This window comes from Anser anser (genome assembly GCF_964211835.1).
Source record: "Anser anser genome assembly, chromosome: 21".
NCBI lineage: Eukaryota > Metazoa > Chordata > Aves > Anseriformes > Anatidae > Anser > Anser anser.
Genome location: NC_139742.1, coordinates 6,005,649 through 6,028,840, shown reverse-complemented (window position 1 = coordinate 6,028,840; position 23,192 = coordinate 6,005,649). Strand labels below are relative to the sequence as shown.

General features: G+C 55.1%; 1 protein-coding gene across 2 annotated transcripts in view; it reads left to right on the top strand.

Annotated features, from left to right (window-relative positions):
* Nucleotides 1–23,192, top strand: part of MEGF9 (multiple EGF like domains 9) — a 44,293-nt gene that overhangs the window by 8,830 nt on the left and 12,271 nt on the right. Inside the window, exons 1-3 of one of the 2 annotated variants that reach the window (XM_083806869.1) lie at nucleotides 4,059–4,206; nucleotides 11,925–12,126; nucleotides 22,094–22,233. In XM_083806869.1, the coding sequence (XP_083662995.1) occupies nucleotides 4,095–4,206; nucleotides 11,925–12,126; nucleotides 22,094–22,233 (454 nt within the window). In that variant the 5' untranslated portion in view covers nucleotides 4,059–4,094. Of the gene's footprint in view, nucleotides 1–4,058; nucleotides 4,207–11,924; nucleotides 12,127–22,093; nucleotides 22,234–23,192 lie in introns of those variants that run through there. The other variant, XM_083806868.1, reaches the window with a different exon arrangement.

Here is a 23,192-nt window from a genome sequence, read left to right as displayed (position 1 = left end):
TGTGGTCCCTCAGCCTTGAATCAGTGCCCCAAGCTTGGTGTGGTGCCGGGTGCGTGAGCTGGGTGGCTCTTGCCGCAGAGCCGACACCTCGCAGCGCCAGGTAACGCATTTATGAGCGCATGCGGCCTTGGCCACACCAAACCAGAGTCTGTGTTTTGTTCAGGGCATTACAGAGCCCCTGGAACCTGGAGGATGATCGGAAAAGAAGCGTGAATGCCCCTCTTATTGCTGATCCCTGGCTGTAAACCCTGGGGTCGGAGCATTTGTTTGACTGGGGCTCGGCTTTGCCAGTCCAAAATCAAATCCGCTGCCTTCCGCTGCGATTCCTGGGGCGATGCCGTGCGGGGCTGGGCTCTGACCCCACGGGGCAGGGGGTTGGGTTTGGGGTCTTGGCTCAGGCGTGGCCTTTGCCTGGTGCTGGGATGGTGATGGATGGGCAAGGATGGGGAGTGGGCACCGCCAGGGCTCCTCGCACTGGGAGCCACGGTGCTGCCCTGGGGCTGGCAGCGCTGCACGGGCGTCCTGCTTATTTTCACTCTTGTTTTACCTATTTAAAGAGGATTTGGGTCTTCCGTTGGACAAGGCTCCTGCGCGTTGTACTCCTGGAATTGTTGCTTTGGGTGCTCAGGTGGGTAGGTCACAGCTCCCCCCATGGCACGGGCTCTGTTGTGAAGGTTTCGCGGGCTGTGCGTAGACTTTGTCACGCTGTTTATTTGCAGTTGCCGAACTCGCTCAATGGACGTGCTTTCGTTTTGAAGTTAAATAAATGCAGGCAGGAGCCAGGGCTGGACGTACCGTCAGTGTCGCTAGCGGAACGATGACTGAAGAGAGAAATTAAAAGCCGATCTGCAGCCCTGATGGAAGTCATTAATCTGCTGCAGGGCCCGGGGATTTATAGCAAAGGCAAGCGGGGAGGCAGGGGCACGTCTCACCCAGCTCGGAGCAGTGGAGGCGCCCTCGGAGCCCCTGCGGATGGGCTCTGCCCCGGGCACACGGTGGGATTGTACTCTGGCCTTGTGCCATCACTGCAGCTGGAGGAGGAAAGCTTGGAGGAGAGCTCGGATGCACCCAGGCATCCCCTCCTCCTTGGGGACCCCGGGGCAGAGGTCCCAGAAGACGATGGGGGCTGTCCCGCCGCAGATCCCCACCTCTCCATCCACGCGTTGTTTCCGTGGCGTGCCCTGGCCCATCTCCATTCCCTCTTTGAATGCTTGACGTCTCCTCCTAGGGTTTGCCAACAGGTTTTGTCTCGTTGCCATATCCTCAATCCAGTTCTGCTGGTGCTGGATGAAAGCAAGGGCTGAAGGAGCTCCGAAACAGGGCGCGAGCGTCGCCGGATGAGAGCGGGGAGCAAGCACGACGCCGGGTCCCACGCCAAGCACAGCGGGGCCGGCACGGGGCCGTGTTACAAAACGCCCAGCAGGAAAGCTTCTCTCGGCCCCTCTCGGAGGGCGTTCTCCCTGCGCTGCCCCAGCGGCTCGCCGTGCTCGCAGCATTTCGTGGCTTGCAGCTGGCAGGAGGCACGGCGACTCCAAACTCGCCCGTGGCGTTCTGTCGTCACAGCCTTGAAACCGAACCCAAACGGCAAAGCCTGCCTGAAACCAGTTGTGATTACTCATGCCTCGTGCTATCCCTCTCCCCCGGTGGAGTTTCTGCTGTGGTAATTCCACTGATTGAGCAAGGAGACAAAATACCTCCATTAAACTTGGAGCCGAGCTCTCCAGAGTCAGGGCTCGGGGGCTTTGGGCTGTCTGAAGGTTTTCTTTGGTCCTCCTCTGCGTGGGCGCTGGTGTGAGTGAGAGGAAGGAAGAGACTTCGCTGTTTTGCTGTGATGAGTAGAAGCCTGCATTTATTTACTTACAGTAGAAGAAAACCACTGAAGTGTACTGGAAATGAACCCTCTGCTCCTGTAGCTCCACCTGATCTCCAAGCTGAAAACGCAAGGAGCTGAGAGGAACTGGGGGGAGGGGGGGGTCTACCCTCAGGCTTCGTAAAGAGCCTCTTTATTAACGCTTTCAGAAAGTGTTTATTAACACTGTGGATAAAAGAAGCCTTTGTTCGAGGATCTGTCCCTTCGCTGCTCCAGTGGAGGAGCTGAAGCTTGAAAGGAACTGCCCTGGGCACCTGCTGGAGATGCTGATGGAAGTTTGCATTCCAGATTTTCTCCACAGGCTTAAACATAAAGTAGCCTGTGGCCCTGCAAAGCGAGTCTGTCCTCTCCCTCCTTTTGGAGGAAAAAAAAAAAGGCATTTTCGTACTGATCGATCGCACGCCTACGCGGTTACTTCCAGCATCTCCGTCGAGCGAGAGCACCTTCCAGGGGCTCGGAAGTCCGCAGGACTCGGGAGAGGAGAAGCTGCTGCACCTGCAGGCGCTGTCAGCAGTCGAGGTCCGGAGGGGAAAGGCTCTCGAGGGCTGCACACCTTGCAGCAGTGCAGCTTGTTTTTAATCTGCTCAGGCAAAGGTGCGGGCGGAAAGCAGCTCCTGTAGCTGGGCAGAGTGGTCCCTTGCGGGCAGGACAAAGCGCCTGGCTTGTAGCCCGCGTGCGTTTAGAAGCCGCCTTTGATGGCTTGTGCAATTAACCCGGTGGTGGCTTTATGCCCTCGGTCGCGTGGTGGGGGAACAAGCAGGAGGCTGCAGGTGTGCAAAAAGCTCCTGCAGAAAGGGGGAGGCAAGGCCCGGCTTCGTCAGCGCGGCAAAGGAGCCGTCCTCTGCACGTTGGGCTTCCCGAGGGGTTGGAGAACAAAAATCCCTCCCAGCTGGTAACTCTCCTAGCGATGGAGGCATGGAAAGCGCAGGTCTGCGGCGTCGCTGTCCTTAATGACTGTGGATTTGAGGTGTCTTGTGGCTGTAAGCCGGCGGAGCGGAGCACCGCGTGCTTTGCACCAGCTGTACCAGCACTGACGGCGCCCGAATCGTTGTCAACAAATGAACTGCAGAAGCAGGCTCGAGGGCGAAGCTCCGCAGATAACAAAGCGTGCGCGGGACTTTCGGCGGCGGCAGGCATTTCGTGCTGGGTCAGCAGCCGGCGCGTTTGGGCGCGAAGCCGATGCGGCGTGCCAGAGGCCGAGCTGAGTGCTCCCATCTATTTGGCCGGGAGCTGGGCTCCGTGTCCCCGGTGCCACCAGCCCACCGTGCTGCTTCTGCTTCTGCTCTTGGCTCTTCTGACCAGTTGCCCCAGCAGCAGCTTCTTGCTGTCCTCTTTGGTGGTGGCACGGGCCCGTTCCCTGCAGCTCTGGGGAGGTTGGGGCGTTCGCTGCAGGAAAACATCTGAAATATTTCTGGCTTTTGAAAACTGGGGAAGGAACTGGGTGAGGGGCAAGGGCACAGCCTTCCCCACCGCGTCCTGTTAATGTGCACAAATCCTGACCTGCAGGGACCATCCTGAGGGCTGCCAGCGCTGCAGGTGTGTGTATATACAGGATGGAGCTGGCGGTGAGGGTGGGTAAGGCAGGTGTTGGGAGCAGTGCCAGCCCACGCAGAGCCTGGAGCTGCCCCGGAGGAGCCTGGCTGGGGCGATGGATGGGGTGATGGATGGGATTTCCACCAGCCTGGCATGCGTGGGCTGGGCTCCTCGCTGCCTCTTCTGCTTTGGGAAAGCTTCTCTTCAGCTTCACTCTCCAGCTGGTCCCATCCCAGCCCTGCTTGCCCCACTGCTCCTGCTCCAGGGATGCCCACGTGCGCCCAGGTCCCCCCCAGGGCAGGGAAGGAGGCATCGTTCTCCTTCCTCGGCTCCTAGCCTGTGGCTTCCCAACGTTTACGCTCACAACAAGGCCCCTAGCCCCAGTGCGAGTGCGTGGAAGGGTGGCTCCTGCCTCTCCTTCCCCGGTAGCGGCGGTAAAGCTCTGGTATAAATTAACGCGTTCGTTCATTAGCTGCAATTCCCCACAGCGCTGAGCAAAGTTTGTGATTTTAATTACTTTTTGCAGGGATCTGAGCACGCAGAGCCTTCAACAGATGATTAGAGTGCCTGTTATTCATGCAGCTTTTCTTAATCCCTCTCTCTGCTAGGACATGGTGGGTAGATACTGAAATGGAAGTGTGCTAACAAATTCCCAGCCCCGTCCCATGTGAGCTGGCTGATCTTCGGTCCGATGGATTTTGCTGACGCGATGACCGAGGTTTCCCGAGAGGTGCTGCAGAAGGAAGAGACGCGTACGGCTGTGTCAGGGGAGCTTCCAGGGGTGCCGCACACTACTTTGGCAGGTGTTTGCCCAAATTATGTTTTGTCTTCATTGCCTCCAACCTCCCAGTTCGGCTGTGTCACACACACTGGGTGGTAAAAATAAAACCCAACAGCGCTGGGGTTTTTAAACAGAAACACGGAATATTTATGTGGTTGCAGGCGTTTGTGAAAATATTAGTGGAAGAATATGGCCAGCTAAAGGAAAATGCCAGCAGAACTATTTCTAAATTAATTAAAAGGAGCTGATCTCTTTTTAAAGTTGTTGAGGTTTTAATCCCGGAGCATTTATTTGCTCTGTTTGAAGTTGCTGTAGCTGCTTGGGCCATAACCATTTTAGGGCCGCGTTCCTCCTCGCAGGCAGCCTGCTTTCACGTACCGCGCGAGGACGCAGAGGGTCTGGCCGCGTGTGGCAGCTCCCCGGGGCACACGGGCAGCCTCGCACAGCCCTGGAAGTGCTTTGGGAGCCTTCCCTGTACGGCCTGGCCTTGGCTGATCCTGGCAGCTCCCTGCTGTCTCCGGGGGCAGGAGCAGCGCCGTGTTCGTGGCTGTCTCTGTGTTAGCTGTTGGTTTCTTCTGCCTGTGCCTGCAGGGTTTGGTCCTCCGGTCTCACACCGGTTCCACACTTGTGCGTCTGGTGTCTTTGATGCCCGTTTACTTGGGAGGAGCTGGTGCAACGCTTGCCGTGCAGGTTGCTGACTTGTTCCGCACCAAAAAGGCTGGGAAAACAACAAATTCCTCGGAGCTTGCGCTGCACGGGGGAGCTTTCACTGCCTGCTAGGAAACCAAAAGCCTGTCTGCCTGATTGCCGGTGCAGGAGAGGAATAAAAATAACGAACCCTACGAGACTTTGCCTTGGGTAAGGCCTGAGGCTCATGGCTGTGGTCGGCCGAAGGAAAGGAGCTCATGGCTGGTGGGGCAGGGTGGCCGAGAGCCAGTGGGCAGCCGCACAGGGGCCGTGCCGCACGTTCCCAAAACACAGGGCGAGCACAGAGGAGCGCTGCTGGAGAGCGCTGCTGGGGACCCGGAGCGCTGGCACCTTGACTTTGTGTTTCCTTCCAAGTGATAAGAGCTGGCTTTAATCTGATTTAATTTTCCTCGACAAATACGTTTAATCTTTTAACGATATTACAAGTGGTGTAGAAGCATTGAGAAATCCTTGTTTTTTCTCCCCTGTTGACCCACGCAATCCTTTTATGGAACAGCACGAGTGATTCCTGTAAAGCTCTTAACAGCATTACCAGGAGCGGGGCCGCGCTGCCAGCGGCGTGCCTGACGGCGGGGCAGGGCTGGAGGGGGCCGTGAGTGCCCCGAGCTGATGCGCTCCGTAATAAAATTAACACGGAGTAACAGAGGAGTTTTATAGGAATGCACGTAAACTTCTGGGGGGTACTCAGGGATCCCCCTCCTACCATTCTGGCACTGCGCCGCAGCCCCAAGTGGGACTAAATGGCAGCTCGGAGCGCTTTAATGCGCTTTGCACCGCCGGCGTTGGCTGCCGGTCTGTGCCGAGCAGAGCCCGGGCGTTGGCAGCACGCCCCTCTGCGGGAAGCCGGGCACGACGGCTCCTCTCTGCTCAGCCCGCAGCAGATTTTGGTGCTGGGCTCCGTGCCCAACCAGCACCTGCCCCTTGGGGGCTGCTGCGAGTCCCTGGGTGCGGGAGCGGTTCCCCCACCCACGGTGTTTTGGTGGCGGTGGTTTGGTAGCGAGCTGCTGCGTGGAGCGGTGCGAAAGCCAAACGTGGAGCTCAGCCCGGAGCTCGAGCTGCTCACCGAGCGGAGGTGGTGCTGGTAGAAGGGACAGGAAGGGGTGCAGTGAGGCCGCACGAAGGCCAGGTTGGGTTGGGCTTCTCCCTTAGCAGACCCCAGCTCTAGTTGGAGCTCCCATTCGCTCCCGTTACCCCACATCTCGTGCTGGAGTACTCGGGGGCTGTCACAAGGACAAATTCCCCGGGGAAGTGGCCGTGCTGCTTGAGGGGGATGTGCTGGGGGAGCACCAGAGCCACATCCCTCCAGCGGGGACGGGGAGGATCCCAAACACCATCTGGGTCACACCAGAGGGAACGGGGCAGGGCATGATCCTGCCCCGCACGTCTCCTCCAGGTCTGTGTGTATCCGCTGCCCGCGGGCCCGGCTGCCCTGCACGTATCCCGTCCTCCTTCGGAGCCGTGTGTATTTTTGGCTCCCAGAACGTCCCCTGACAATGCGTTCCACGGTTTAATTGCAAGGGGAAAGGAAATGGCTTTGGACAGCTTGTTTTAAACCTGCTGCCTGATCCTTTTATTCCTGTGCTGTCAGAAACTGTGCCTGGAGAGGGATTGAGAAAGGGAAATAAGGGAGAAGGGGAGAGAAGGCAGGGCTTGAACTTGCAATGAAGTGCGGGGGACAGAAACCTGTGCTGAATTAACGCTAAAATTGAGCCTTCCCAGGGACGGGATGCCGTCACGTGCGGCGAGTGCGCGGTCAGGGAGCAGGAGATGGGCTCGGTGCTGCTGTAACACCTGGGGGGTCGGAGCGGTGCAGCGCGAGGATCCACCGGTGTATGCCCAGCGTACACCCCTACAGGCATGAAATCAGGGTCTTTTCAGAGCTGGGCAATGGATAGCATCCCCGGGACTTCATGTCTGTGCTTCTCTACCAAAAAATTGGATTTTATGTTTCTGCTCCCAGCGAGTAGGTGACTTCATTCAGGATTTAGGTTGTTTGAGGATGTCCCCAGCAAATATGGTTTTATACAGACATCTTCACTTGTTTCACAGCGATTCTTCTTTTGCCATTTGTAAATATTTCATCCGCTTTTAAATTATTTACTCATTAAGTGGCTTGGTTGGAAGAAGGAATCGCGCTTAAAATACATCCGAAGGCTCAAAGCACTGCGAGTCCAAAAGAACACGAAAAAAGGATTGAGGAAAGGATGTTTGTGCCGCAACGAGCCCTTCAGGACAGCACGCTGGGGGCAGGGTGGTTAACGCATTCGAAATCCTTGCTGCAAGCAGCCCCGGGGCTGGGGCGCAGAGGACAGCTCCAGCACTGCGTTCCTCGCTTGGCACCGCGCTTCGAGGGTGCCTGGGACATTGCAGGGGCTTCGGGGTTTGGAGGATGCAGCCCGATCCGTCAGCCCGCGTGCAGCTCCAGCGGGTTCTTCATTGTGTTGGTGCTGCTGAGCGGAACTTTGTGTAATCCTACAGCGATGGCATGTACCCAATGCCGTAAAAAAAACAACGCAGAAATACCTCTTTGCCAGTTTATTAGTAACGTTTGACTTTGGCGTAATAATTACTCAACTCAGGGTTGCAGCTAACGGTAATTGCACGTTAAATATGGGTCCTCCACGCAGCGTGTCCGTCGCTGCAGCGTGCTGGAGACCTGCTCTGTTCCTGCTGGAGACCTGCTCTGTTACTCCCCTGCCTCTGGATCCGGCACCGAACGGCGAAGGTTAAAATGCAGCTCATGCAAGGAGCGGCGTTTCCTTTTTTTGCTGAAGGAGTAGCGTGTGGGAAGGATGCACACTTTTATAGTGCCTCTATTCAGGGAGCTCGGAATGTCACTGGGCTGTTAATTAATTAGAGCCTGCCAACACCTTCACGAGCGAAGGTGGTGGTTTTTATCACTGAGAGCCGAGAGCTTGGAGCTGCTGCATGGGGAAGGAAGGAAGGGAAACCTCGGTGCTTTGGAAACGGAGCTCGGAGCCCTGGAGGTGTGAACACCCCGCGGGTGGGGAAACCAAGGTAGAGTGAGGGCAAACGACTGCGGCAAGTCGGGGAGAGCTCGGTGCAGGAGCTCAGACCAGAGCCATGGCCCTGAGAAGGCTGTGCCCGTGTCTGCTGCTGGTGGCGATGCCCTGCCAAACCCGGGGCCTCCAACCAAGGCCGAGCATCCCGGCACAGGGCAGTTCGGGGCTGCATCCACCTTTGTTCGTCCCTTTTCATTTTGCAAAACCTCTCGGTAAGGTGTTTTTGAAGGTTACCTTCAAAAGCAAAACGCACGCTTGACAAAACGGAATAAAGGCTCCGAGTACCTGGCGCTGGCCAGGAGCCAGGGCAGCGCTCCCTAATCTTTTCCTCCAGTCCTCGTCGTCTTTGATGTATTCCCAGATCTGGAAGGTAGAGGCTTCGTTGCCGCTTTCCCTTTCTGGCTGGGGATCACGCTCGCCTCCTCCAACCCGGCTGCCGTCGGGACAACAAAGTGTCTTTTGAATTAAGCCTGGGGTTTTCATAGTCTGGTACATCATCATGTCAAACCCGACGCTGCGCTCGCCGCCGGGTTTTAATGCTGCTGTCTGCTTCTCCTCTGCTTCCCCACCAAAGGGCATTTAGGGCACATTGGGGTTGTGTCAGACGGTCACAGCAGATCGGGTCTTTGTTCTGGGAGGGGGGGGACGACCACATGTGATGCTTCTCTCCTGACGTGGGCATTGTCCCTTCCCAAAAATCCCCTGAGAGGGTTGGGGGATGCAGGGCAGCCACCTTTTTGGGAGATCTCTTCGGTATTGGCCCTGCGGTGCCATACCAGGTGCCTGGGTCTGATTATTTTGCAGGTTTTCCTGTTTCAGCAGCAGCAGGAGGTGCCCCCCCCCAGCCTGCCGACACAAAGCTCTTTTTGCCTGCGTTATTTTGGATTACTGCAGCATTTCTTGCTCTCTCAGGGAATGTGGAGCTGGTGTTTTGTGGTGCCATCGAGGTTGGCTGCTGGAAATTAGTCGCCCCCAGGTTTTGACCCGAATTTGTGCAGTATTGACCTGCAAAAGAGGAAGACGGGAAAAAAAAAAGGCACCGTCAAGTTAGCTGGTGTGTTTTTGGAATGCGTATAGCTCCCCAAGCCTGAGGGAGTCTCAGTGTGCAAACAGCCTTGCCGGAGGAAAGAAAACTCTTTTTTGTAGCCGGTGCCATTGCCAAGATCAACCCAGAGTCGGTTGCACTGTGCAGCCAGGCTGTTCGGGTTCACAGCTCCTGGGCCTGTCCTGTCCATCCCTGCCTTCACCTCCCCTTGGGTTCCTGTAAGTACCGGGGATGATCCCAAGGAGCTGCTCCACGGCGTGGCGATGGCCGGATCCTCTTTGATGGACGCCTGCAGTCCTTCGATAAAGGGCTAAAGAAAAGCGAGGCTTTTGCCAATATACGCAGCTCCCCGACTTCTGTTTTTTCCTTCTTTGCCATGGCTGGTTTCCTCTGAAGGTAACGTGCAGCCAAAATCTTCCCCCTCCTGCCAGCGTGCTGTGTGTGGGGACAGCATTCTTTTGTCCCCTCGTGCAGCATGGCCACAAAACCAAGCTCATAAACCTGCTTCGGCACAGCCCTATCTCAGCTGCAACACAAAGCAAGCTTTGAAAATTTGTTTTGATGTGTTTGACAAACTGCAGAGCATGTGCCGTGTTGGCTCAAGGCAGGTTTTCGTGGCTCGCTCTGGCTGGGAGAAGCCCAAGTGCCCAAATCGCTGAGGTTCCACTCGAATAATTGAGACGGGAATTGGGCTCATTATCTGAAGTGGATGCTGGAGTGGCTAATTGTGGATCTTGAGGTGTTTGTCCTATTTGCTGGCTTAGATTGAAGAAAATTGAGGTGCAATTTCGCAGGTGTGTAGGTGCAAAATAACTTCCATAGGGATACTCTAGATGTCTTGATGGGGTAACAAAGCTAAATAACTTGTATTTCTGTGATTCGTGTTGGAAGAAAACACACAGTCAAGGCGCAGCGTGGTATTAAGCAGCAAGTCTGGCTGGCTGCTGCTCAGAGAGGTCCTGGCACTTTTGGGAGAAGGGGACTCCATTACTTCTTGAAGAGTCCACGCGTAATTCATGGGCTTCAGAGAAAACTGCCCTATAACCTGCTACCAGTAAAGGGCAACAACAGCCATCAGGGAAACTTCTACAGTGCTTCTGCAATGTGGGAGACCCTGCGGTTTTTGTTTCCAAAGGCACTTTTTGAGGGCTTCACTGTGGTCGAATTTTAGCAGATCACTTATAGATTAATACATGAATCTTCATGCAGTCCCTGGGTTTTAAATGTGGTTCAGTGCAGGCACCTGCTGAAGACCTGTCTGGCCTGGGAAGCCATTTCCAGTCCCCACAATTGGGGCACAGGTGTGCGGTGTCAATGTTGGATGACCTTAAATCCTAGCTCTGATGTGGAGCAGTAGTCGTGTGCCTTCTTGGCGTGATTTGATCTTTGTTTCAGCCTGATTTTCTTGGGCCGGGGGCCTGGCCTCTCCCCTCTGTGCAGTGCCCCGAATATGGCTTTTCTCAGGCAAAAACAAACAGCAACGCTTGCGTAAAGCCCCTGATGCTTTATGCGCTACTTCAGAAAATAATCCTCGTTTATAATTCACACTTGGCAGCGAAAGCCTTTAAATTATTAAGGCACCAAATATTTTGCAATGAAGAAGCGGAGATAAAGCTCGTGTCAGAAACAAATTGCTGGGGAGGTTGTTCTCTTTGGTGTGTTTGGTACTTCACAATATTATGAGAAATACAGTGGGGGGTGGCTCGAAAGGCACCATTTGCTCAAAAGATATTTTTTTTTGGTGTGTGGTCTCCACAGCCCTGTGAAGAACAAGTGTCCCCAAAGCACGTGTGTGGGGCCCCAAAGCTTGCGGTGGGGCTGATGGTGGCCGTTGTGTGGTAGGCAGGGTGGCAGCTGCAGGTCAGGAGGTCCCCGCTGCCCTGGTGGTTAAAGGCATGTTCGTGCTCCCAGAGCAGAGGGCAGACTTCCAGAGGACAGACCTCTGCGATGGGAGGTGGAAGATGCTCAGCCCCAAACGCACGGAGCTCAAATCCCTCTGGTCTTCAGGGGATTTTGTTTTGTTTCTCAGTGAACAGTGGTCGTACTTAGTGCATCGTGTAGGTATGCCGTGTATGTCCGTGTCATAAAGACATCCTGTTGGTAAACCTGAGGTGTTTCCGTGCTGTGAAATGCCGGATCTTATAATTAGGGGGTTTGCCGCCTGTTGCTAATTTCCACGGAATGGCTGAGGTTGGAAGGGACCTCTGGAGGTCCTGTGGCCCGGGCCCCTGCTCAGGCAGGGCCACCAAGAGCAGGTTGCACAGGGTCGGGGCAATTATTTTATCCTCATGTTACAGCACCAAGTGTTGGTCAGCTCCTGGAGCCATGTAACCAGACAACAATGACTGTGATTATATATATGTATCTGTTATAATGTATACGATATGTACATGAAGATGGTGAAGGGACTGGAAGGCAAGATGTCTGAGGAGTGCCTGAGGTGACGTGGTTTGTTCAGCCCAGAGGAGAGGAGGCTGAGGGGAGGCCTCATGGCGGCCTGCAGCTCCCTCACGAGGGGAGGCCTCATGGCGGCCTGCAGCTCCCTCACGAGGGGAGCAGAGGGGCAGGCGCTGAGCTCTGCTCTCTGGGGACAGCGACAGGACCCGAGGGGACGGCATGGAGCTGGGACAGGGGAGGGTCAGGTTGGGTGTTAGGGAAAGGTTCTGCACCCAGAGGTGGTCGGGCACTGGGACAGGCTCCCCAGGGACGTGGTCACAGCCCTGAGCCTGCTAGAGTTCAAGAAGCATTTGGACAATGCCCTCAAATTTAGGGTCTGATTTTGGGGTGGTCCTGTGTAGGGCCAGGAGCTGGACTCTGATCCTTGGGGGTCCCTTCCAACTCAGGTTATTCTATGATTCTCTGTGTATATACATGCATTTAAGTGGCTATACCCATCCCCTGGGTATGACCTAAGCCCCGCGTACCCCCAGCACGCTGGCTTCAGCCTCTCTTTCCCTCTTGCAGGAGAGCCATGCAACTGCAGCGCCGTGGGGAGCGTCGACGCGGCCTCCTGCCACGGCACGCCAGGACACTGCGTCTGCCTGGAGGGCTACACGGGGCCGCGCTGCGAGAGCTGCGCCCAGGGCTTCCACCCCGACCCCAGCCGGCAGCGGTGCCTGCCCTGCGGCTGCAGCCCCGCCGGTGCCATCGGATCCAGCTGCGATGAGTAAGTAGCTGAGCATCCCTGCTCCAGGGTGCTATGGGGATCTTGGGGTGTTTTTTTTTGGGATTTGGGGTGCCGAGCAGGCAAGAATGGATTGTATCATCTGGCTCTAGTATATAAAAAAATTAAAACATTTAAAAAAAACACAGGAAGGAAATTAGTTTCACAAAAATTCACGAAGCATGTTCTTCCTCTCTTTCAAGATCTGGATTATAAAAATATCTGTAGCTATGGCAAAAGCCCTGGCAGCCCACAGAGGAGCCAAGGCACCCTTCAGCCCTGAGTGTCAGCAGGACCTCTCCTCTGTCGCCTCGTGCATCCCGCAGCCCCTGCTGGACCAGGCTGCCTTCACAGCGGCCGCCCGGAGGGATGCAGAGGTTGGGCTGGCACAGGAGGCTTTGGTGAGGCTTTTTTCTGAAGGGAGATCAGTTGCAGCAGGGGCAGGCACTGTGCTGCGGTCTGCCTTTGTTCAGCATTGTGAAAGAAGCGTTGGCTCCTGCCCTGCCCGGCGTTTAACCCAGCCTCGTCCGCGCCTTCTCTGCGTCAAGAAAGCTGCCGCAGATGCTCCTGAGCTGTCGTATAATGAACATGTTCCTCTACCGTGAGCTTCTGCTGCGCTGGCATCAGTCCTGTTGTCTTTTGGGGTTTGGTCTGGGCTCCCTGCGTGCTCAACACCTGCACGTTGCTGCCAAGGCTGGTGCTGAGTCAGAACCGCAATGTTCTGCAGGGGCATGCTGTTTGTAATAACTTCATGCGTTGTTTTTTCCAAGCACCCAAGCCCGGTGTTGATGGCCCCTTTTTTCTTTCAATGCTGTGTTTCCCTGGTGGCATGAGCTATGAAAAATCAGAACCTAGATCAGTGACCTTCCTACTAAAAAACTGACTCTTGGGGGTGGACGGAGTTTTCCACTTGGCGTTTTTAGCAGTAGGAAAATATTCCTAGAGGAGTCGGGGTTTGCCGCAGAATAGGAAAGGCAAGTTTGGTGGGACCTGATGGAAAGACAAACGGGGCAGCACGGCAGATTGGGGGAATCTCATCCTGGAGAGGCAGGAGCCGAGGGGCAGGGAGCGTTCCTGTCCCGACCTGTGTCAGTGGGTGCCATCCGCCCACGCCAGCGGGAAGCGCCCCGGGAGCTGTGGGTGGGCTGCTCCGAGGTGTGAAGGAGAAGGAGCTGGTACACGTGGTGAGCCCTCGTGCCCCATCCCAACGTGAGAAGACCCAGAAGTGGCGGAGAATGTCCCTAGCTCTTCCTATTGCTGTATTGTTTTGCAGCCTTGAGGAACGTGGGGGAGATGGATCCTCAGGCGTTTAGAAGAGGGAGCGTGGGGCAAAACTGGGAGAAAGTCTTGGGCAGGAGGAGAGAGGAGGACTGATGGTGGCATAGATTGCTCTGTGTTTCTCCTGCGTGCTCCGTGAGGTTGGCCACAGGCTGAAATGACCTCTAGGTATTTAAAGAGAGGAGAACTGGGTCAGCCGTCTGTGCTGCAGGGCTGGGGCGCTGCTCGCTGCACCCGCACTAAATCATCACTGCTCTCGTTCCCACAGCAGTAGGGACTGGTCACAACCAGAGCAAAAAAACAAGTTGAGAAATAATAAAACAAAGTCAAGAATTAAAGAAATAAGGAGACAGACGTCCAGGAGAGGGGCTTGGGAGCTGGGCAGAGCAGATGCTGGGGACCGGGTGTGGTGATCTGCAGCACGAGGAGCGCACGGGGCAGCCCCTGCTCGGGATGGGGCATGCCAGCATGGCGCAGCGCCAGCAGCCAGCTCCAGCTTTGTTGATGTTTAAAAAAAAAATCCTGACAGCTGTCCGCTTTTTTTTTTTTTGTTATTATTATTATATTTTAAAGTGCCAGCCAAACATTCACTTGCACAAGTTAATTCCTGCATGCTGGCTTAAGAAAAAAGTGCCTGCTCTTCAGAAGAGTCTTGGGGTGAAGCAGCAGCAGTGTTTCAGGCTCTGAGCAGCTCCGCCAGTGGCTGATTTCAGGGACAGCCTGCCTGAAGGCTGAGTGCTTGGGGCAGTCAGCTCGCTCAGGCTTGTGCAAAAGTGCCTTTTAAAGCACCACCATATGATGGTTATTATTATTATTTCCAGGCATGCTCTATCCTTGTGCCATCTGGCCAGCCAAATACACTGTTTATTAACTAGACCGCAAATGCAGACCATCAAATAAAAATAAATAAATAAAAAAAAAATCCCTTTCCTGAGGCGGATCGTTGACTTTGGGAGTGAACATTGACCTGACACGCTGTCTCTGTGAATGGGCTCCAGAGCCACTAATCGAAGGTTGCTGTTTTGAAAAAAAAAATTATTTATTTATAATTCTTATTTGCTTATCTGGGAGTCCCCCCTGGGAGGCGGAGGCTTTCCGTGCCGGTGAGTCAGCCGCGTTGGGTGGCTGCTCTCACCCTGCGGCGTGGAGCCTGGCCCGGTGCCGCGCGGGGCTGACGCATCCTGCAGAGCAGGAGCGAGCTGTCCCCGCTGCGGTGACGCCTGGGCTCCTCGCACAAGCCCTGTTTTGCTGGCTTGGATGCTGTGCGGGTGCTCGCTGGAGATAGCCGTGGCCTTGGTCCACAGGAAGGGAGAAGAAAAGGTGAAGTTTCAGGGTCGTGGAGCAGGGGAAGCTGAGGACGAGGGCTCCTGTGGGAGCACGGGCTGAGCACAAGGGGTTGTCCGAGCCTCAGGACCAAAGCCCCTGGTGGGGGCAGGTGGTGATGGTGCCCGTGGTGGCCCCAGCCCCGTGGTGATGTGGTCCTGGCCAGGAGCTGCCCCCACCAGCTGTGTCCCTGGCACCATCGGTTGGGCACCTCCAGCAGAGAGCACTTGGTGCTTTGCCCACCCGTCCTCCTGCTCCCAGGGCTGGCCCTGCCTGGTGGAGGTGATGCTCCAGCAGCTTCTCCCCACAGGGGGCCGAGTAACGGGGCTGGGCTCGGTGGGAAGCCTCCTCCTGCCGCCGAGCACCACACAAGGAGCTGCACAGGCACAGCTATTTCAATCTATGGTGAAATAGTTTTCCTGTGCAGACCTGTCCTCTGCCTGGCTTAATTAACGAAGCGGGATTATGTGTAACACCAAGCCTGCGAGAGGAGGAGATGTCAAATGACTTTGCATTTTCTCCCTTGCTAGCAGCACCAGCCAGCCCCGTGCCGGGCTGCAGACAGGGCAGGGCCACCCGGAAAGCATCCCAGTGCCTCCCTGCGCCCCATGACTGGGAGGACTGGTGGCGTTGCCCTCGTTTACCTCCTACCAGGCATTTCTTCAAGGCTTTCCTAGTGCAGGACGTAGGACTCGGCTTTTCTTCGTGGGGGCACGTGGGCAAGCATCCCCCTATGCGGCTGCTCTCGCGCCCCGTGTTTTGGGATGTGATGGAGAAGGTGCTGCGAGATGGTGCTGGCCTGCAGAAGGGTTCAGGGCTCAGTTTCCCATTGCTGTTTCCCCTTTCTATGAAGTTTTCTTTTATTTCTGTCTTCAGAGACATTGCTGGCTGATGCGAGAGGGGAGAAAATCACTTGGTGAGGCTTTCGGGTATTGAGAAGTTGCTTGTGTGGTTATGGTTAGTTTCTCTCCATCGCAGGGAAGGTGATGTGGTGCACCTCATCTTCTACTGCAGCACGGCCCGTGCTGGTGAACACCGGGAGCTGTGGCTGCCGTGGGGCGCGTAAGGATCGTCGGGTGGTTTGGCTGGCATGGGCTAACCATCCAACTCACACTAGCACTGCCAGTTCCCTTTAAAAAATAAAAAAACCCTCTAAATTAGACACGTATAATGTACTATTGTTGTCCATAATGAAAAGAGGTGTATGTCAAGATGGGCTTTTGCAAATTTAATATGTCGCTCCATCAGCCCGTGCCTCAGTTTCCCCACGAGCAGAGGGGTGATGGGAAGCAGAAGCTGCGACGTGCTGCCTGGAGCTGACAGCTGCTTTGCCTTGTGCCCTGAGCTGAAACACGCTGCTCCTCTGCTAGCTGAGCAGCCGCTCCTTGCTCCTCGCAGCTCTGCGGCGTGGGGTCCGGCTTCAGCCGCGCTTCGTGCCACAGGCTCGGCGTAAGGCGTGTTTGAGGAGCTGCTGTCACTCGCTTCCGTTCTAAAAAGACAAAAAATAAAAAGATCATGCATATAAATGCCAAAGCGTTAATTCAGAGATGTTTTGCCCCCTCGAGGGGATCTGATGCTTTGTGTCCCCATTAAAAAGAATTAAAGCGGAGCGTCCCTGAGAGCATTTGTACATGGCTGTGCCCTGGAGCTGCGAGGCTGAAAGGGGGGCGCCGATGGCGGGGCAGCATCCGTCCCTCTGTGCCTTCTTTGTGGTGGGCTGCTCCTTTGAGAGGCTGCGCTGCTGACCCTTGCTCACACGGATCTGTGAGAGCGTTGCTGATGGGAGCAAGGTCAGCAGCACCGGACAATGTCCTCTGTGAGGGTCTTTGAATGAGGGCTGGGGGCTCTGGGGGAGCTGGGCAAGGACAGCGGCTCGCCGGGCTTGCGGAGGTGTTTGGATGTGGGAAGATGCAAAGAAATCACGGGGGAAATCACGGCGTGTTTGACTAAAATGCAGAGCCACTGACATTCAAGGGTTTTGTGGAGCTTCCCTAGCCTGGGCAGGAAGGAGCCAGGCACGCAGGGTTGCCTGAGGGAAGGCAGTGGAGTTTGCATTTTGCATAAAGAAAATTCTCATTTTATGCCATTCGTGTCGTCACACTCTTGGAAATATCTTTTTTTTTTCTTTTTTTTTTTCTTGGGGGGTGGGAGGGGTGGTTCCATCCTGCTGTACCTTAGCAGCCCCATAAACCACACCAGGCACTGCTCCCTTCAGAGACTGGGCCTTGGAAACCCAACTTCCCAAGGACTTCTGAAAAACCATCCCCATAAAAGCACATTTTCCCCTATTCCAGAAAGACTGTGCTCTCTTTTATAGATCGCCTGAGCACAAGTGGTGGCTCATTATCTCCGAGCAATGCCTCGTCAGCAGCCCTCTGCCAAGAACAGATTTTTTTCGTAGCGGAAATTGTTGCATGTGGACGTCATAAATGCAGAATACCCGGGTAGAGCATATTTTTCTGCATACTTTAATTATCAAAATATCTCTTCTATTACAGACTCTCGTATCCTTTGCATCTGGTTTAGCTCTCCCTCTCTCTTCCCCCCTCAGGCAGGTAAATATTGTACCTGCACCCATTTTTATCAGGTTGCAGACGGGAGAGGGGAACGGATGAGCGATCAGGCACAGCGGCAGTGAGCGGCAGGCTGTTATCATCTCCCCTACAGTAATTGGGGCTTCTCAGAAATCCTGGTATTTTGCTGATTTTCCAACAGGCTTCGCCGTTCCTCTCTTGCCTCTCGCAGACTTGCTGCTCTGGTGAACGCTGACTGCCCTCAAAAAAAATACCGGCACGGCTCTACAAGCTCCGATGGCTGAATTCTGGATTTGGGGAGGTGGTGCCCAGCCAGATTTCGGGCCACGCTTGTTGCCCGTGCCTTTTCCTATCCCATGCAAGGAGGTGTCAGTAGAGGTCTAGGGGATGGAGGGGCTACGCTGTGCAAAACCAGTGGGACCGGTGGAGATCAGCCCCTTCTCCCTGCCTTCCCCACTGATGTGTCATCTTCTGCACCAGGTTGGCCGTGCCATGGCCGTGTTGCCCTCATCTCTAGGGGATGCTCTGGGCTGTGGGGACCCACCCTATGGGGCTGGGATTTTGCACTTAGCCAGGCTTTCACTGCTCCTCCACAGGGGACCCCACCCAACCTTGCTCTCCGGGGCCATCGCGGTCTCCCCATTGCCACCAAGTCCCCGCGGGTGGTGCCGGGGGCACCAGGGCAGGAGATGCCCGGCTTTCCCGTGACGCAGGGCGTCCCCGGCAGGGTCGGGGGGAGGCGGTGGCGGCTGGACAAGGTGTCCCTTTGACATTTACAGAGCGGCCTTTCAGAGCTGTGAAGGGTCCCCTCTCTGTCGAGGGCTGCCGTCTAAACAGATGCCGTCCCCCGGCACAAAGCGAGGAATGCGGCGCACAATGGCCCAATGTTCGCCACGATAAAGCCCCGCTTCTTCTGCCCGCCACAAAGGCGGCTCAGAGCCGGGCGCGGGGCTCGCTGCCTGCGGTAACGCTTCCACGAAAGCGGTTTGGCTTCCAGCGGCGTCGCGGGGAGCCGAGGGAGCGGGGAGGCGAAACCCGGCCGTGTGCTATTACGGGGCTTTTCCTGCTCGCTGTTTCCCCACGTGTTGACATTCAAATGAATTGGCCGAAAGGAAAACCAACGCGTGCGTTATGATGGTTCTCGGTTTGCTTAGGGCAGGTGTTAATAGCCAGGGCTTTCCGTGGACGTGTCTTGTAGGGCTCGGTTCGCAGGGGGTGAGGAGGACGCAGGAGGACTCATCCATCCCCCGGTGCTGCCAGGCACCGCAGAGAACCAGCACAAAAGGAGCCGCGCTTGCTGGTCGAACGCACCGCTTGTAGCAATGTCGCTTCTCAATCCTCCTCGTCTCTTGCAGCGCCCTTTTTGTCTCATCCCATCAAAGTGCGACAAAGCCTTCGCACGAGGGTTGTTGTGCAGATGCTCGTGGCTCGGCGGCGCGTTGCTCCTCATTCATACGGAGCGCTGTCGCTGGTAATGGTGTGCGTTACGGGCACACCTCGGCCCTGCTGGGGTGAACGATGTGCCTCACTCACAGGAGGTTTGCGCCCACCGTGGATGCAGCAGCGGCTGGCAGGGGACAGGCAGGTGAAGCTGGGGACGCTGCGGGGCTTAGGACATGCCGTCACCCTGCCCTGCAGTTTTGGGGCTCACCAGCTCAGGGAGAAGCTCTTGACAAGCAGTGTGGTGCTGGGCAATGCTGTGCCATGGTGCTGGGCGTGCTTTGTGCGCCAGAAAGCAGAAAGATGGGAAATGTCTTTGGCAGAGCTTTCCTTCAGAGCCGTGGGAGTTTTCGCGTGGCCCATCCACACGGTGTGTCCCGATTGAGACCCGTGGGAGCTCCCTCCTTCTCTTAATCTGCTCCAAAATCCTGCCAGTCTTGAAGAATAAAATAAAAAAACACTAAAAAAGGCACAAAACCTCAGTGCTGGGACACTTTGGTCAGCTTGGGCTTGGTCCGGCAGCTCCTGGGCTCTCAATGGCAGCTGGGCATCCAGGTTTGTCTGGCAGCTGGGAAAACATTCAAAATGAATTTCTTCTCCTTGGGAAAGGAAAAAAAAAAAAAAAAACAAAAAAAAACAGGAGAAGAAAAGAAATCATTAGAGAGAGCTCGTGAAGGGTTTTCTGTTACACCGTGAAGCCGTGCACAGCGTGCCTCCGGGCAGCCCTGAGGCTGTGCTCCTCCGCCTCGTGCCTGCCCTGTCCCCTCGCTTAGGGCCGTGTCTGCGGAGGTCTGGGAACCCAGCGCGGCTGCAGCTGCACACGGCGATCTGTCACGGGCCGCAGATATCGTAAGGCTTTTATTTTCTTTCTTGCTGCAAGGCCGTGGGTTCCCCTGCTGCCCGGTTCTTCCAGGCGCAGCCCGTCCTGGCCGTGTGTCCGTCCCTGGCCATCGGTCCGGGCTGGAAGTGAGCTGGGTGATGCTCTGCGCCGTCGGGCCGGGCAGGATTTCGGAGGTGTCACCTTGCAGTCTTCCTGGCTGGCTTCGGTGGAGTTAATCATCATCTGAAATCGAGTTGAGCAATTGATGTTGCTGCATCAAACTGTTTCGTTCCCTTCCCCCTCCTCCCCCCCCACCTCCCCCAAAAAAGAAATTCCTGGCTTAGGCTCAAACTCCAGCTCAGTTCTCACTGTGCGAGTGTTACACTGTGGGTCTTTTCTTTCAAGTTTCTGGATTTTTTATGGGCACAATCGGTCTGTTAACAGGACTTTTTTGTGGTCGCAATGCATTTATATCATTGACCTTTGCTTTAAAAAGTGTCTGACAGCCTTTACTGGGCTGGAGCTATGAAAAGGAGCGTTGTAAGCGGGCTTTATTCTATAGGAGCAATGACCACAGGCAAAGCTTTATATTTGCTGAGTGATTTAATTCTTGCACATGCAGAACCTGGCTCTGGGCCATATGTAACATGTTGAGAAAGGGTCTGCTTGAGAGGCATTAAAACCAAACTTTCCAAAACCGTGTTTTTTTTAAAAAAAAATAGCTTTTTTTCCTGTTATTTTTAAGCTAACGAGTAAAACCAAGGGACGCTGCCCCCAAAATGCTGCGTGGAGCTCCAGCAGAGCCATCGGGGAAGCAAACCTTTCAAAAATGACATGGGAGCCTGCCAGCCAGAGGAACAGGAGAGTGCCACCGAAATAAAGGCCTGAACGAGGGACAGGAGGGAATAAAACGGGGCACCCAGGCCTCCAGGGAAATCCCCCATTGGCTGTTTTTCCCTTCTTGGCTCTGCCCATCCCCTGCCTGCTTACAGGAATATCTGCCCAGTAGTGGTCAGAAGCAAATAAAAACAGACTGCTTTTTGTTTGCTCTTGTTTTAAACACTGTGGCAGCGTTTGGATTAATGTTGGGTCTTGTGAAAAGCTTTTTAAAAGTCAGACAGCCTGAGCTGCTCAACAGCATCCCTTTGAATTCTGCGTCTGCCTGCTGCAGTCCCAGATAATGGGCTGGAGAGCAAGGAAACACCGCGTTTCTTTTTCTTGTAATCGGCCCATTAAATGTGCCTGAAATTTCGTGTTCTGAAAGTAATTGTGCGGCCTCTTGGGCTGCTGGCTGTATTTTGGTGTGCCTTTGAGCATCTCCTCTTCCTTTGGCAAGTAAACGAGCGACAAAAATACTAAATTATGGTAATTCCTCACAGAAGCAGCGTCTTCCCCAAACATCGCAATCTCCTGCCTTTTAATTAAAAACACCGCATCCGCAGCGCATCAGGCCTTTTAAAGCCTCAGCCTCGATTAGTTTTAATCAACGCATTTTTCCAGGGGCTTTCAGAAACAAATGGTGCGTTGCTCGCCCTTCCCCAGGAGGAGCGAGGGAGAACAATGGCTTATTGACGTGCCGGCACGGCGAGCCCTGAAATGTGGAGTTAAAGAAGGGGGTGAGGAGGGTGGAGAGGACAGGACAGGACAGGACAGGAGGGTGCATCCTGTGGTGCCCAGGGGTGCTCCGTGGTGGAACCCATGCTGAGCCGCCGCTGTGGATAACCCCATCTCCTGGAGCGGACCAAATTGCGTGTATTTAGGTTTTTTTATTGTGGTTTCCCTGTGCACGCAGGGCTGGTTTTACCCCAGGGCTGATGGAGATGTGGAGAGGGATTTCTGTGCCCCGCTCGGGTGGTGGCAGCTCCTGGGAGTGCAGGAGGGAAGGGCTGCAGCTGGCAGCCACTGTGCCACGGGGCTTACGGGGCCTTTTATGTTATTTCTTGGTGATTTAGGCATAAATGCTGCCGGTGTGTAAAGTCGCTCACGAAAGGAATAGGTTAGAAGCCTCTACATGCAGAGACTGTCAAGGAAAGCCAAAAGAATCGGGGCAGCTCCTGCCTTGTATACCCTCCTGGCGCTCCATCACAGCAACCAACGTCAATGCGCTCGATTTTAACGGTGCTGCGCTCTGTGTGGACTCGTGCCCGAGGAAGCAGGTTGTGGTGAGCTGCGGGGGACACCTCGGGGTGACCCCTCTTGCGGTCCTCCCCCGGCTCCTGCTGGGCAGAGGCCTCCTGGGCAGAGGGGTTTACTGTGGCTGTGACGGGATCCCCAAGTGCAGGTGGATGACATCTGCCTGGGGCGAAACCCCAGTGGGGAGACCTGAGGACGCCATGTGAGTGCGTGGGCGTCAGGGCATCCGAGCACCTGCAGGAGCCGGGATCGGAGGCTCTCGGAGCATCCTGGTGGATGGTTTTGGTCCGAGGCTTCCCAGAGGGCCCCATGGTTCCCGGTGCCCTGCTGGAAGCGCTGTAAGGACGACTGCTTTTGCATGAGCGTTCCAGCCACCGGCCGTGGGTTTGCACGCAGGATGCCTCGTGGCACGCCCCATTTCACAGCTTGTTTCTCTCTGCAGCGATGGGAAATGCCAGTGTAAAGTTGGCGTAACGGACCTCAAGTGCGACCGGTGCAGTGACGGCTACTACAGCCTCAACGAAACCACCTGCGAGCCCTGCCAGTGCAACAACCACTCCACAGCCTGCGACCGCTTAACAGGTAACAGCCAAACAGCCTTCCCCCTCCTGACCATGGGGGTGTGAGCTGTGCCTCTCTGTCTCTGGTTTTTCACGCTTCCATTCAGCAGACCTGCACTCCCACCCTATTAACCTGAGTCTTTGTGCCCTGAGCGCCCCGGATCTTCACCTTAAACCTGGAATTAAGATGCAGGGCAAGGCTGGAGCGAGTCCTCTTCTCGATAAAAGCTGCGTTATTTACTCCAGGCTGCAGTGCGGAGCCTTTATCCTGCAGCCTCTATCGGAAATCAGTGTTCCATTGTTCTCTTACACAAACACACAACACAGGCTTTTAAGGAGCTTTTGTTTAACTGCTGTTTACCTGGAAACATATACTGTACTGGCAGTGACGTAAGGTGACTATTATTGCCTCAGACAACATAATTAGTGTTGGAAAATACTGGCAGCACCTAATTAACATTGCTCACTTCTTATGAGTTTGCCCTGTTCATTTTCCGTGATCATTTCTTTGGCTGTCTCTCACTCATATGGATGTTAGAGTGCAAATATCGAGGCACCTGTGCTTGAAGAGCTTATGGGAGGACAGGGAAAAAAACGAATTGCTTTCCCATCCCCGCTGGAAGGAGAAGTCCCAGAGGAGCAGTGCCGTGCGACTGCCTGCGCAGCCCCTGCTTAGCAACAAAACTCACCCTGCAAAACTCAAATTCTCATCACAACTTCCAGGAGGGAAAGCAATTCTGTAATATTTACCCAGGAGCTCAGAAAGGGGCAGTCATTTCAGAAATGCTGCAGAGGTTTGTTTTTTTTTTTTGATAGCTGGCACAGAGACAGAGCTCGTCAAATATGGTATTTTGGGCAATTTTGGCACCAATGTTTGTTCCCTTGTGGCCTGAGTGTCTGCAGTGGAGGAACAGGCAGGCACAGTGCCGGCTGTGCCCAGGAAGCGCCCTGGTCCTGCTCAGCAGAGCTGTTTTTGTGGGC